At 40.2% G+C, this 14557-nt stretch overlaps 1 protein-coding gene across 3 annotated transcripts in view; it reads right to left on the bottom strand.

The window, feature by feature from the left end:
• The window catches only part of TMEM138 (transmembrane protein 138), a 797942-nt gene that overhangs the window by 489094 nt on the left and 294291 nt on the right, over positions 1 to 14557 (bottom strand). For all 3 annotated transcript variants that reach the window (XM_044059747.1, XM_044059750.1, XM_044059748.1), the window contains one exon: positions 7745 to 7916. In XM_044059747.1, coding sequence (XP_043915682.1) covers positions 7745 to 7916 — 172 coding nt within the window. The remainder of the gene's footprint in view (positions 1 to 7744; positions 7917 to 14557) is intronic.

Here is a 14557-nt window from a genome sequence, read left to right as displayed (position 1 = left end):
GGCTTCAGGCCAGTTATTTTACATTAAGAAGGTTCGTGGTCTGCACTCTTGTGGGAGAAGAGGCTGGACTCTGCCCTTCTGAGCTGGGAATTTTCTGGTTAAAGGTTTATAGTGCCTGAATATTTGAACTGTATCTTACTGAAATTGGTTCACCTTGTTTGCTCTAGCATAGACTAGATCCAGGCCTACTGAATCTAGCTTTGTTTATATGCTTGTTGTTTGTTTGCTTGTTATTTCCCTGGAAGCTAATTCCACCTAATACGCAACTTCTCAGCTTCTGTGGATCACTAGTGATATCTGCATTGCTTACTGTACTTATTTCCTTGTTTCACTTGAAAGAAAGTTACTGTTTGTCGCTTTTGCATTTAGTTACTTGTAACACATTGCACTCAAGTTACCTGGCACTTGCTCACTAAAGCAATTATATAAGTCAGCACTAAAAATTAAAAGCACTACACCCTCACTCCCCACTGGCCCTTGTTTTCAATTAAGGATTTCCCAATATTATTCTAGCATGTCCAAAGGTCAGTTGTCAATCTCCTCTCCGGTCCAGCTGGTGAATCTGGGAATCTTGAGGCAATGTTATAACTGCCTCATGTACACAGACAACCCTCTCCTCCTCCCACATAACACAAAGATCTGCGAGAGATGCAGCTATTTAGCCAAACTGGAGGCTGAGCTCTCTCAACTCAGGACTGGCAAGACCAGACAGGAGGAGAAGGCAACTACACACACCACAAAACCAGCCTTACATAATGCTACCACTCCACTGAATCAAACACATAAACACACAAAGACATACTCGGAGGCTCTGAGTAAAAATTTACCTAAACAGCAGAGGCCTCCAAAGCAGACACCCAAACAACTGCTACCTCAAGACACCCCACAAGCAACACATAAACCACAAAAGCAGTGTGCAAAGCAGTCACAGCCCTTAAAGCCAAATACAACACCAAACATACTTGTCATAGGTGATTCCATAGTCAGACACACTGACGTCCCACTCACCAGGCTGAACAAGGAGAGGGTCACAGTAAGCTGCCTATTGGGCGCTAGAATCCGCCACATAACACAAGCACTCGGGTCACTCCATGGCAAGTACAAATATGACACAGTCATTGTCCATGCTGGTGTGAACGACCTGAGACGTACCTCCCTGGACTACATGAAAAGAGACATAGAGGAGCTCTCTGATTATGTAGCCCAGGCAGGTATGACCCTAACCCTGAGCAGTATCCTTCCTTCACCAAGAATGATGCCACAATATAGAGAAGATGATCAGCTTTAACAATTGGCTTAATGTCTGGTGTCATTCAAAGGGGATCCAGTGTCTGTCTGCCTGGGATGACATGCTTGACAAGCCACGCTGCTCGCAAGGGACGGCTTGCACCTGTCACCCTGGGATTCCGGATATTGGCTAAGGCTCTTGCCACCCCATAGTGCCTTTTAGGCAAGGCTCAAATTCTAAACCTACCACCCTAGAAAACAAAAATGGGAAGAAACTGAGGGTAATGCTGCTCAATGCCAGAAGTCTAAATCTCAAAATGCACGCACTCGAGGCCCTTCTCAGTATGGAGAACAGCGATGTCTGTGCTGTAACTGAAACCTGGTTCAAGGCTCCTGAGAGCACCCCGGCACTATTAGGTTTTACCTCATATCATGCTCCGCCCCAAAACCCGGACCACACCACAAAAGGAGGGGTGTATCCATATTCATAAAGGATACTCACACCTCCAGGTTGGTGGCAACGCAAGCTCGGAAACCATCCAGGTGCAACTAACCATAGGCAAAACTGCTCTACAAATTGTAGCATGCTACAGGCCACCCTCTCAAACTCAGGAACCCCACACAGCCTTCCTGAAGACACTGGAGGGTATAAATGTATCTCCAAACACCATCATATTGGGTGACTTCAACTACCCGAATATAGACTGGGAACATTACTCAAGCCCTAACTTTCTAGCCCAACGGTTCCTGGAGTTCATAAATTCAAATGCCATGGAACAGCTAGTCACTGTTCCCACGAGAGGAGAAAATATACTAGATCTCATTGTCACAAACATGGGGACAAAATGCTCCACACCGGAAGTATATCCCTCATTGGTGAGATCTGATCATAAACTAATCTCACTGGAAATCCACATCCCGCCAAAAGACAATAGTGAAGAACTTCTCTAAAGCAAACTTCACACTACTCAAGACTGGTGTGGTATCCTTCAAGGCCCCTGAGCCAGAGGAAACCACAACCCAAGCTGCGGAAGCCCTTACAAATGCCTTCTATGAACACCTCCAGGACTGCATGGATCAGGCAATCCCAAATAAAACCAAGACTCTTTCCACAAAGGGCAAACGTCCAGTCTGGTGGACCCCAGCCATTAACAAACTTTACAATAAGAGGAGAAAGCTATTACATGATAGAACAAAATCCATAAAAGAAGTCACCCCTGATCATTATTAGTAAAAAATATGAGCACTCATAAAATCAACTAAGGCCAATTTTGAGAGAAAAATTGCCATGGATTCAAAGGACAATCATAAGGCCTTTTTCAGCTATGTTAGGAACCTGGGTGGAAACTCCCAGATATGCTCAGAATTAGTCCAAAATGATACAAAAATCACTGAACCCACAGACATTGCCAACATACTGGCAGACAGGTTCAGTGCAAACTTCACCCTCTCCCCTAAAGGAGAGATAACTATCCCAGCCGAGTGTAGCCTCCCAGACATCTCAAATCGCAGGTGAAAGCTGCTCTCTCTAAAGCTAAAAACACAGCATCAATGGGACCGGATGGTGTCCCCGGCTGTGTGCTACGAGCTAAATGAGGAATTAAACCCGCACATAAGGCAGCTGTTTAATCTTAGCCTTACCACAGGATACGTGCCCAAGGAGTGGCGACGGCAACTGTGGTCCCACTCCACAAAGGCGGTGCCTCACGGACCCTGGTAATTACCGCCCCATAAGCTTAACAAGTCTAGTCTGCAAAGCTATGGAGAGGATCATAATGGAGCTCATAAACAAAGATATAGGGGACTTGCAGACATTGGACCCGACCCAGTTTGGCTTTGTCAAGGGAAGATCATGCCTTTTGAACTTGGTTGACTTCTTGAAACAGTCACCAAGGCCATTGATGAGGAAAGGCAGTCCATACAGCCTACCTTGACCTTGCAAAGGCACACAATACCCCACTCGGGTATTGTAGAAAACTTACCAGCTTAAATGTAAACCCATATGTCACAAGATGGGTTGCAAACTGGCTTAAGGACAGAACCCACAGGGTTAGAGTTGCTGGCGCTGTGTCAGACTCCAAGCCAGTCACAAGTGGTGTCCCACAGGGCTCGGTCCTTGGCCCCTATTGTTTGGCATCTACTTCTCAGAAGTACAGGTCAACATGGGAGGACTTTGGCTGACAAAGTTTGCAGACGACTGCAAACTGGGCCATAGTGGAAAGTGCATCGGACACGGATATCCTTCAGAAAGGACTCACGGAAACAGATAGCTGGTGCCAGAGCCATGGCCTGAAGTTAAACGCCAAAAATGTATAGTCATACCCTTCGGGAAAAACAAGGTAACCCCAAGCTACCATATAGGTGGCAATCCACTAAGCACAGAAGAGGTTATCAGGGACCTGGGGACCCAGGTTGACAGTGGCCTTTCTTTTGACACTCACGTTGCTAAAGTGGTTAGAAAGACCTTCTACATTGCCCACCTGATCATGCAGGGATTCACATCCAGATCTAGTGAGGTCATTGTTCTCCTGTACTCTTCACTTATCAGACCAATGATCGAGTACAATGCCCCATTCGGGATGTATCTCACCCGACATCTGCAGCAATTGGAGAGACCCCAAAAGTTCCTCACCAAAAGGATAAAGGACTCCAAAATCTGTCATATGCTGCCAGATTGAAGAAACTCCAGCTCTATTCAGTCGCATACCGTCTGCTCAGAGGTGACATGTGCCTGACATACAAGGCCATGTCCAACCCGGAATTAATGGACATGCTCCACCTCAAAAAATCCAAATCCACCAAAACCACTAGAGCAAGCGACTTAAACCTTAGCACGGATATAAATAGGACGTGCTGGAGGGATAGATTTATCACTCAGAGACTCCCTATGCTGTGGAATAAAATCCCGGTCCATGTGAGGCAGAGCACCTCGCTGACTCTGTTCAAGAGAAATCTAGACCTGTGGATGGAAGATCGTAGGTTTACCCCAGGAATCATCTCTGTGTCACTGCTGGACAGAGGCACAACAAACTAATGGGCACAGTAATTTTTTCATATAAGGGGTGGCGTAAGCCACAATAATTTGGGCTAGGCTTATAAATGCCTTAGGGCAGATAGCCTAGTATAAACCTATGAACCTATGAACCTATGTTAATCAGAAAAGGGTTTCCTATGACAGTGTCCCAGTTTTCTTCAATAACATTTTTGATACTGTGATAATCCAAAGTGTATGTCAGGATGCAGCTATTTTTGCATTTGTTATTCTCTGTGGAATTTCTTAATATTCTCCTACTGGGGAGGTTGAGTGAAGTTGCTTCAGTCCTTTTCAGTTCTATAATGGGTTCCAGGATGTTTTTTAACATCTGACTTTCATAGCCTCTCACTAGAAAATCATTCTCTAAGTTGTTCAGGTTTCTCAAACAACACAGACTACATGCAGCATAGCACATGCTATTTACATTTTATTGATGGCATCTTTATTGTGTGGGAAGGTGACATCTTGCAGCTTGGAGATTTTATCACTTACCTCAATCAAACAACCCCCTTCCTGAAGTTTACCTCTTCCCATAGCTATGCATCAACCACTTTCTTAGATATGCATATTTCAAAGGACACCAACAATAACAGAATCACCAATGATGGTTAACTTATTACTCCACAGTAAAAGTCTACATACTACAAAAAACAAGTATAATGTAGTGATGTCCCAGGGCTATAGATTAGCTAAAATTACCACAGAGATGGAACCATTTTTGAGAAACCTGAACAACAATAATGCACTAGCCAAACAACTTTCCCTTCATAAAAGACACAGGTTTTAAGTTCCAGATCCTGGATCACACAGACATGGGTGATCTTGAGGAAGTCATCCCAAATATTCTGGAGAAATGTGAACTCATGTGGCAATTAAAGCTGAACTCTTTTAGGAAGCCTGGTCTAAACTACTACTGTTCAATTAAAAGTGTACTGCAACTTAGAAAATTGCCACATTGTTTACATGACTAATTTTATTTTATTTTAGTCTACCAGTTGGTTTTAAATACTATTTTAAATCAGTTGTAATTTAAGTGTATATTTTGTTTCCATCATCATACATTTTTTTTCTTTTTTTCTTTTTCTGGTTCTCTTTTTTCCCCTTTATTCAAAATGATGTGTAATAACAATACTAACTAATTATACAATAATATTTTTATAGATTGTTTTTAGGATTCTTGTACACAGACCTGAAGAAGTCTAGAAGGACAAAAGTGATCTTTGTTAACAATAGGTTATGAAAATAGAATAAGATTTTTACAATTGATTTTTTACATGCAAAGTGTATATATTTATATATATTTTTTTGACTGCCAAATGGCCTAAGGTTGAAAAGAAGAAGAAGAAGTATATCGTCTTGGATAAAATCACAGACTTAATAATCTTCTTCATAATCTGGTTAAATAAGAGGCATCACATCATTATAAATTTTATTTAACGTACATAAGGGTTATATTATTATGACAGCTACTAAGTGGGGCAGGACCAGCTCGAATGTCACACTGATGGGGGAAGGATGTGAATTTAACATGTGTATCAATAACACTTTGCTTTATAGCACAATAAACCACTCCCTTGCCTGATAAAAGGTATATATATATATATATATATATATATATATATATATATATATATATATATATATATACATAATGAATTACTGAAATCTCGAATTTCGTATGGTTGAGACCATATGATCGAGATTTCAGTAAATCGAATATGTGTAGTGTTGAAAAATAAGTTTACTTACCTTAATACATTGCGTACACACAGAGGCAAGGATTCTTGTATGCTCTGTGTGTACGTAATGTTTTTTTTTTTTGTGTGGTGTTGACAGGAAATGAGAAATCTCCGCTTTTGCTTCATACAGTACAAGATGGGAGATTTCCCATTTCCCCACTGTAGCGATCTTGGAGTTGGTATATTTAAGTAGGGGGGGTGTGGGGGGCACAGCCCCCCACATGGGGGGTGCAGGGGGGCGAAGCCCCCCTGCAAAAGCGAAGTTTGTCTTTTTTTTTTTTTGGTTTCATTTCAGAAGTTCGAGTTTACAAAACTCGATGTTTTGGTTTCGGTTATTTGAAGTTCGAGATTTTGTAAATTCGAGCTTCTGAAGTGAATCCATATATATATATATATATATATATATATATATATATATATATATATATATATAAAGCTTGTGAGGAAACTATTACTCTATTTTTGTTTTACTTGGATCGCTTGTCTGTGTACTTAATAAAGGGTTTTTAACTGGAAACAGACTGCCTGCCTTGCTTGGATTACTTTTGAATACTTAGTAATTCTGTACAATTACATATTTTTTATTATTATTATTATTATTTTTACTTAAGATGAGTTTATGTTCGCTACTTCTACTACTATTGTCTGATCTGATAAATATACAGTGATTAACTAGAGATATATGAACTGAGAATCTTCCACACAGAGGAGTTTCTTACACTGTTTTGTTTTAGTTATATTACCAAGCATCTTACCAAATCATGGCTAGAGGGAATTCAGACCTACTATGGTTGGTGTCACCTATGGACAATTATGTTTCTCAAGTTGCACTCTCTCTCTCTCACACAGTGATTTTCTTAAAACATTTTTATTTTAAATACATTTACTTTTGCCTAGCTAACTAACTACCTTGATTATAGCAAGCTCAGATGCTCATAAACCTAGCACTTATTATACATCAGGAACTTATTGTAACATTTGTTAATGTCGGTTATGTACTTCACAGATAAAGTTTCTAATTGTCTACTGATGTACTATGTTCTTCATCTGTAAATATGTTGCAAATAATTGCTATGTTATATTGCTAATTGCTATGTAATCCAATGTAACTACTGTCTGTTTATTTTAACTGAGGAGCTTTTCTCCCCGAGCCTCTGCTGAAAATGGGCCTACATCCAGTCAGACACTCCCAGTCAACAAATGTAAATAAACAAATAAATAAATAGCACCCAAGTAGTGGCTGATTTTGTCCTTTAATCCATTTATTTTGTCCAGTTAGTCCAAGAAAGAATAAATCCATACATAAATAAAATGTGTTACAATACAAACAAGTATTGCCATTGTCAAGAAGGCCTAATAGCTTGAATATAATGACCAGAATGTTGTTGCCGTGATTGCATGTACATGTGTTAGTTACAAACATGATCCTTGATGTAGATGCTTGGTAAAGGAAGAATTATGCATGGTTTCAATTATTACAGAAACTGCTCTAAAACCCAGTAAACAAGATAAATAAAGCTGCCGCTTAAATAGTAACACAGCTTTTATGTGTGACATCTGGTTAGGAATTCTAAAATGCATTTCAGGCATCAGTAATTACAAGAAATCAAAAGGCAGCAAAAGTCAGTAAATTTAGAGGAGCTGGTTATCACACATTTATATCTTAAATGGTACACTTATTTAAATAAGGAAAGCTATAGATACATAGTACAAACCGAATAAAAATTACAGTCAGTTTACTTACTAGGACCCAGACATGAAAAGCAATGCTGAGGGCCAGGTAGACAGCAGAAACGATGATGGTTCCCTTGAACTTGTGGAAAAGTAGGCTCACCAAGCCAGCCTGGAACACGTATGTGTTGAAAAACATCAGAAAGATGACAATTACATTGAATAGAATGGCAATGTCTTGAATGCTGTGGAAACATATTGCAAAATGTACATTAGTTCAGATAATACAATATTTCTGCACCTTTTTATATAAGCTGTTTCTGAAATGTGCATATCAGACATAACTGTTTTTCTTGCACTTGTTTGCTTATCTAGTTTTAGACATTGCTGAGTATTTCTTCACTAAGGGCATACCTCTCAACCTCTTAGAGTGAGAAATCTGGACAGAGGCCCCAAAATAGAGACAATTTTTAAATATTGCTGTTACTGTAGAAAATTAATAGAATAACAGATTTTGCATTAGCGTGAATTTTCTGAATGGTGTGAAACTCAAATGTCTGGCATTGTTTTCTAACTTCCATCCTCAATGACTTGCCAGAAAACCAAATATTTATGAGTAATAAACCAAAAATATGAGTCGAAAATCTGGACAGTTGAAAGGTATATCAAGGGGTGAGTGTGGCAGACACATCCACAGCACTTTTAACAACAAAGTAACATGGTTCTACTTTATATCTCAAAGAAGATTATAATCAAAGATTGTGACATTGTAATTTTAGAACATACAATACTTAACTGCAGGAAGCAGTCTCCCAACAATTCACCTGACTTCGCTGCTGGTGGAGTCAAGGAAATATTGGAAAAGAACAAGCAGAGACAGAAGTTTTATCACAACATGCTCTGATGGAAGGAAGCAGAGTTAAGCAGTCATAGGAAGATCAGCAGCTAGATGCAGTAGCAATCAATAAAGCAGAATAACCCAAATCTTTTGCTGTTCATGGGGAAGACTGAACAGTGTACAGGAGGACTAGAAGGCATCTATTCAAGATGGATTTGTCAGTTAAGCAAGACAAATCATAACCACACAGTATACAAGAGTGCAACAGCTTTGTGAGAAAGGGATCATGCCTATAAAACCACTGTACCAAGTTGAAAAGCACTTGAACTGTCACAAAAATGAGAGTGGTGATGTCAGAAACAGTAATCCCATCAGTATATGAAGAAAGGGAGAGCTCAGTCAGCAAGATATAGTACCTTGACTCTAAAGATAGTACCGATGTACAACTAAAGTTACCATAACAGTAGATGTTTGAATGATAAGTGTTACACTAGCCTTGGCTAAATGGGTTATAACCTGCTAAGGATACAGAAGCTGTCCAGCATCCAAAGCTTAAGCGTACCTTCCATGTCCCCAAAGAGTTAATCAGTTCAAGCAGAGCTGAAGAAAAAGAATGGCCTGAACATCTAGCCCATCAGAGCTTTCAGGCCAGCTGAGAGAGAGGGAGGCTACAAGCCTGTAAATGTCAATGCTAGGAAAATAAACAAACATACTCAAGCTGGTAATAATATACAAAAATAGGTGAGGTGGATTAAGTGGCTACTGCAGCAGTGCGATCACTTGAACTTCTACTGTTATGGTAAGTTTACTTATACACCTAACTATGTTCATCATACTGATCACTGCCTTAGCTATATGGTAGATTACCATAGCTTAAACTGACTGGGAGGAGAAAGGATGAGGGTCCAGAAGCCACTGAAGAATGGACCTGCCAAAGTCTGTCCCACACCTGGAGAATGAATCTAGTTTGTAGTGCTTTGCAAAGCTATGCACAGAAGACCAAGCACTGCTTCTACAATACTTCAAGAATCTATTTCCAAAAATCCATAGAAGAAGCCAAAGCCCTTGCAAGAATATGCCTTGACCATGCCTGGAACTGTCTTCTTGTGGAAGGTATAATAAAAAGTAATAGCTTGAAACAACCATTTGGAAATAATCTACTTTGACACAGGCTGTTCTTTCTTGTTAAATTTTCAAGAAATGAACAGCCAATAAGAGTTCCTGAAAGTTTTAGTTCTGTCAAGATAATATCATATTATCCTAGTTTATCCTATTATATTATCTTAGTTGTCTGTGGACAGCCAAACTGTGGAGTATCCTTTCTCCCTTATTTTTAAGTTCTACAAAGAAGACAAGGTGAAGGGTAGCTTGGCTCAAAGTAAACTCAAAAAACATTTTAGGCAAGAAGGAAAGATTCGTTGTTAAGGAAACCTGTCTGTTGAAATGAGATAAGGTTAACCCACCATTAAGAGCTCGCAGATCAGATTAGCTTCTTTCAGAAGTCAGTGAACTGAGCGACACTGTTTTCCATTTCAAGAACCTCAAGTCAGCCTGATTAACTGTTGTTTCATTTGAATCAGCTTACTTTCTCAAGAGAAAAGATCCAATGGAAGAGCTGCCTGTTTTCTAGGTTTTAACTGCAATATCGCTTTCAAAGCATTTTACATGTAACTGCATTAAAAGAGGGGTATTCACAGGCAGACATGTTGAAATGGCTTACAGGTGTACCTTGACAGAGGAACGAGACAGTTCACAGGATAATAACTCGCAAATAACATACAATAAGAGAGAGAGAGAGAGAAAAACACTACCCCTAAAAGGGTGCTGGTTCTTGTATTGGCACAAACTATAAAATCTTTTCCATTTGCTAATATATGACTTTCTAGTGGCAAGTTTTCTTGCTTCTTTTAATACCTGCTGCACATCTTCAGAAAATAGGTTGTCTAAAAAGGCAATTAATTGCAGTTGAATGGAGCTGGGATGCATCAAACACCCCCTCCTGTGTGAGTAGGTCCAGTCTGTCAGGAAGATTGTGGTAACTGCTCTTGGCCATTTCCAAAAGGGAAACAACTATTGGGGCAGAAGGGAGTCACCACGCTGATCACTGAAGAGTCCAATTCTTCAGAATGACCCTGGATATTATTGGAACGGGTGGAAAAGAATAAAGGGACATTCCCATCCAAGGAAAAAAAAGGCACCTGTTTTCCAGGCTTTTTTGAATGAAGTCCCAGAGCAGAAGTTTGCCAACTGATTGTTGTGACTATAGGCACAGTTGGATCAATTGCTAGAAGACCCTGATTCAGTTTCCATTTGTGAGGGTCTGTCCTAGTCCTGCTAAGCTTGTTTGTCACAAAAGTTTGCTTTAATGGGAGGAAATGCCTGTAGAGTGAGACTGTGTTGAAAAGCTAAACTCCAGGCTAACATGGCTGATCTGTAGAAAGTATAAGATCTGAGGTGCCCCCAGCTATGTACCACATCACTCTGCCACTGTCTGAGACCACTTGTAATGGTCCTAGGGATCACAGATGATTGAGACAGCTGTGAGCATTTATGACTGACATCTCTTTTACATTTATGTATTTTTGCCTTTTATTTTCTCTTCTAGACATCCTGCACTTTAATCCCCAAATACACTGTTCTCCATGCAAAGTCTGAGATGTCTTGTTACAGACTGTGCTGGAACTGGAAGAGAAAATAGGAGACCTAGACTGAAGTAAATTTATTCTCTCCACCAAAGAATTTCTCTTCTCACAAATTCCAAAACTGTAGTCTGGAATGTTAGTGAATGTTGATGCTGGGACCATACTGATTTCAGGTATCAATGAACTTTTCACATGTGGAGTCTTGACTTGATGAACCATGACAATTGTAGATGCAATAAGACCTAATATACTGAGAAATTCCCTTAGTGAAACTTTTGCCTGAGTGGAAACATTTGGGAAGAGATCTGGATAAACATCTTTTTTTTTGCTAGAAAATCTGTTTGAACTGCAGTGTGTAGGACAATTGCCCTGAAACTCAAGTCTGTGCAGTCCAGATTGCTAGGAGGACCTCTTTTGGCAAAAAAAAAATGTAAAATACCCTTGTAAACACCAATCCTTTAAGTTTCAGAAGAAAGTATCAGTAAAAAGTGAAGAAATAAAACACTTTAGAAGCATCAATCTTGATTGAAATAGCTCAGTTCTTTTATTGTAGGATGGATAATCACTGCTGCATGCATCATCATTTTAGAAAGGTGCTGTTACATTTATAAAAGTTAACAAAGGAGTGATGGTGAGGAAGGTATTTGTACCAATGTCCAAGCCTTACTTTCCCCATATTGTGAACCAAATGGGTACACACCCCGGGGCACATCCACATCACTTAGGAGAAACCAGTATCGATGTTTCAGCTCATAACCCCATTCGTTAATTCCCAGTGGAGAGTATTCCCCTCAGTTCACCTCCAGCCCTCCAGCATTCCACACTACTTCAAAAATAAAAGGGGGTTGTTTTGTTTTTCTGCCCCTATGTCCACAATCCCAGGAACATGAGGAGACTAGCAGCAGCAGCAGATAGACTCCCTTCCTGACAGCTGGATCCAGTTGGAGACTCCACCATAATGAAATGGTGAGGATTCCCCTACACAAAAGTACAGTAGATTGAGTCAGAGTATAGGTTTAGGTATCCCTATACTCTTTCATTTCCATGCTTAGAATTGGAAAGGTTTCCTTGAACAGGCTGTTATGTTCACTACTATTTTGACTACTCCTGGTTTTGGTGAGAAATCCAGGTTGTCTGTATTAAAGAGCTGTGGTTTAGACTTCCTGCCAGAATTAACTGGGGATCTGTTTTTTTTTCTTTCACTTCCTTTACAGCTGACAGAGTTGGGCGATGTAACTCTTTTAGTCTCATACACTCCCTTCCCTATCGGCTTTTAGTATTTTTTAAAAAAAAGTTATGTACTTACCATAACAATCCACCTGTGTTGTCCATTTTCATTCTTCCTGAGATCTGATCCTTGGATACGACTTGACCACTTCTTCCCAACTGTAGAACACTTGAACTCTCGAGCTCCTCCCCTTACCCATAATGCTTCAGCCACCTAACACACCTCAGGTCTGATTTGCTGCCCACAGATACACAGAGCAGTGGAAATTATGAAAAGAATGGAAGATGGAGCTCAAACAAGAAAAAGAAGCTATATACTTACCATAACGTTCCCTCTGTGTTGTCGATCTTCATTCTTCCTCAACAAGTGGGGTTCAGATCTGATCTGTCAGATCCGACTTGGCTGATGCTAAAGCTTGCAGCTACCAAATCTCTTGAGCTTCTCCCTTACCCATAATGCACCTACCCAATAACCTCAGATCTTGTTTGCTGCTATATTAGCTTAGAAACTTTGAAAGAGTTATGGAAAAGCCATATCCAGAAGTCATATATAAAAATAAATATAGAGAGACCATGTAAATACTCATTCCTCCAGAAGCTATAGGATGGGGGTTGGTGAGAGGGGAGTTGAGGAAGAAAGATCGACAACACAGATGGAACGTTATGGTAAGTACATAACTTCTTTCTCTGATGTTGTCAATCTTCATTCTCTCCTCAACATGTGGGACAGCATCCCTAGCTACCTGTGTCCAGGGTGGACTCAAGAAAGGATATTCCTGAGCACCACAGAACCAAATGACCCCTACCTCTAGAGGCCAGATCCAGCTTGTAATGAATGACAAAGGTATGGGAAGTAGTCCAGTTTGCCACTGCATAAATATCGTACATGGACATTCTTGACTTGTAGAAGTCTGGATCTAGTGGACTGCATTTTCAAGGGATGTGTAAGAGAAATACCCAATTTAGCACAGACAAAGGAAATGCAATTTGTTAATCACTTTGAAAGGGTAGCTTTGGAAACTGGATTTCCCAATGTTGGTTCAGAGAGAGAAAGAAAGAAACAATTGGTCAGCTTTCCTGATTTTTTCTGTTCTATGCAAACATAATCACAATTGTCTATGAACATCCAGTAAAAAATATATTCTCTTTTGGTGGAAAACTTGGGAAAATGCACTGGTAGACTGATAGCTCTGTGGGTGTTGGATTCTGACACCATCTTTGGAAGAAAGGACAGATTGGTACACAAGGTCACAGTCTTTACGGAAAATTGAGTATGGAGGTTTAGAAGATAATGCCTGGATCTCAAATTCTTCTTGCGGAAGTAATGGCAACCAAGAAAATTGTCTTCCATGTAAGATATTTAAGGTCACATATAGCTGCTGGGTCAAAGGGGGTTTGTGTGAGAGACTGAAGCATCAAATTTAAATTCCATGGAGGAGTAGGGTCTTTAAAAGGAGGCCTTAAAACAAGGATCCCTTTTAAGAAGGCCTTGCTAAATTTGTGAGAAGTTATGGGTGTGCCATTAAAACTTGTATGGTACTTTGAAATTGCTGCTAGTTGCACTTTAATGGTTGAAGAACTATCACCATTTTGACATAGGTGGGCAAGGAAATCTAAAATGTAATTTATAGGAGCTGAAAAGGAGTCAAGATTGTGTTGCTGAACCCAAAGGGCAAATCTATTCCATTTACTGGAATATTTTTTTCTTGTCGAAGGTTTAAGGGAAGATATAATTATATGTAGGACAGGTGATGAGAGCATAGATTGTCTGGCTACTAAGGGAACTGGAGAAGCCAAGCAGTCAGCTTAAAGTTTGGCATATCCAGGTATGACATGCCCGTCAGGTGAGACAGGAGGCCCGGAGTCGGATCTAGGTTCCATGGTGGTTGAACCAGATGATGCCATAGAAGGGAAAACAAATTTGTTGAGGCCAATAAGGAGCAATGAGGATTACTGTGCTTTTCGATCTGGGTGCTTTCTGTAGACATTTTGGAATCAGTGGAAAGTAGGCCAGGGGGCCAGTCTTGAAGTATAGCATCCCTCGGTGACTGCCCCTGTGGGGCCATCGGGGAAAAGTAGTTTCTGCACTTGTTGTTTAAGGGAGCAGCAGAAAGATTGCAGCATGGCTGGCCCCACTGATGGAAAATCCTGTCTGCCACTTTGTCGTTGAGGTACTACT

Source organism: Protopterus annectens, chromosome 17.part0 (assembly GCF_019279795.1).
Source record: "Protopterus annectens isolate FY-2018-M chromosome 17.part0, PAN1.0, whole genome shotgun sequence".
NCBI lineage: Eukaryota > Metazoa > Chordata > Ceratodontiformes > Protopteridae > Protopterus > Protopterus annectens.
This window is presented reverse-complemented; position numbering and strand designations above follow the sequence as displayed.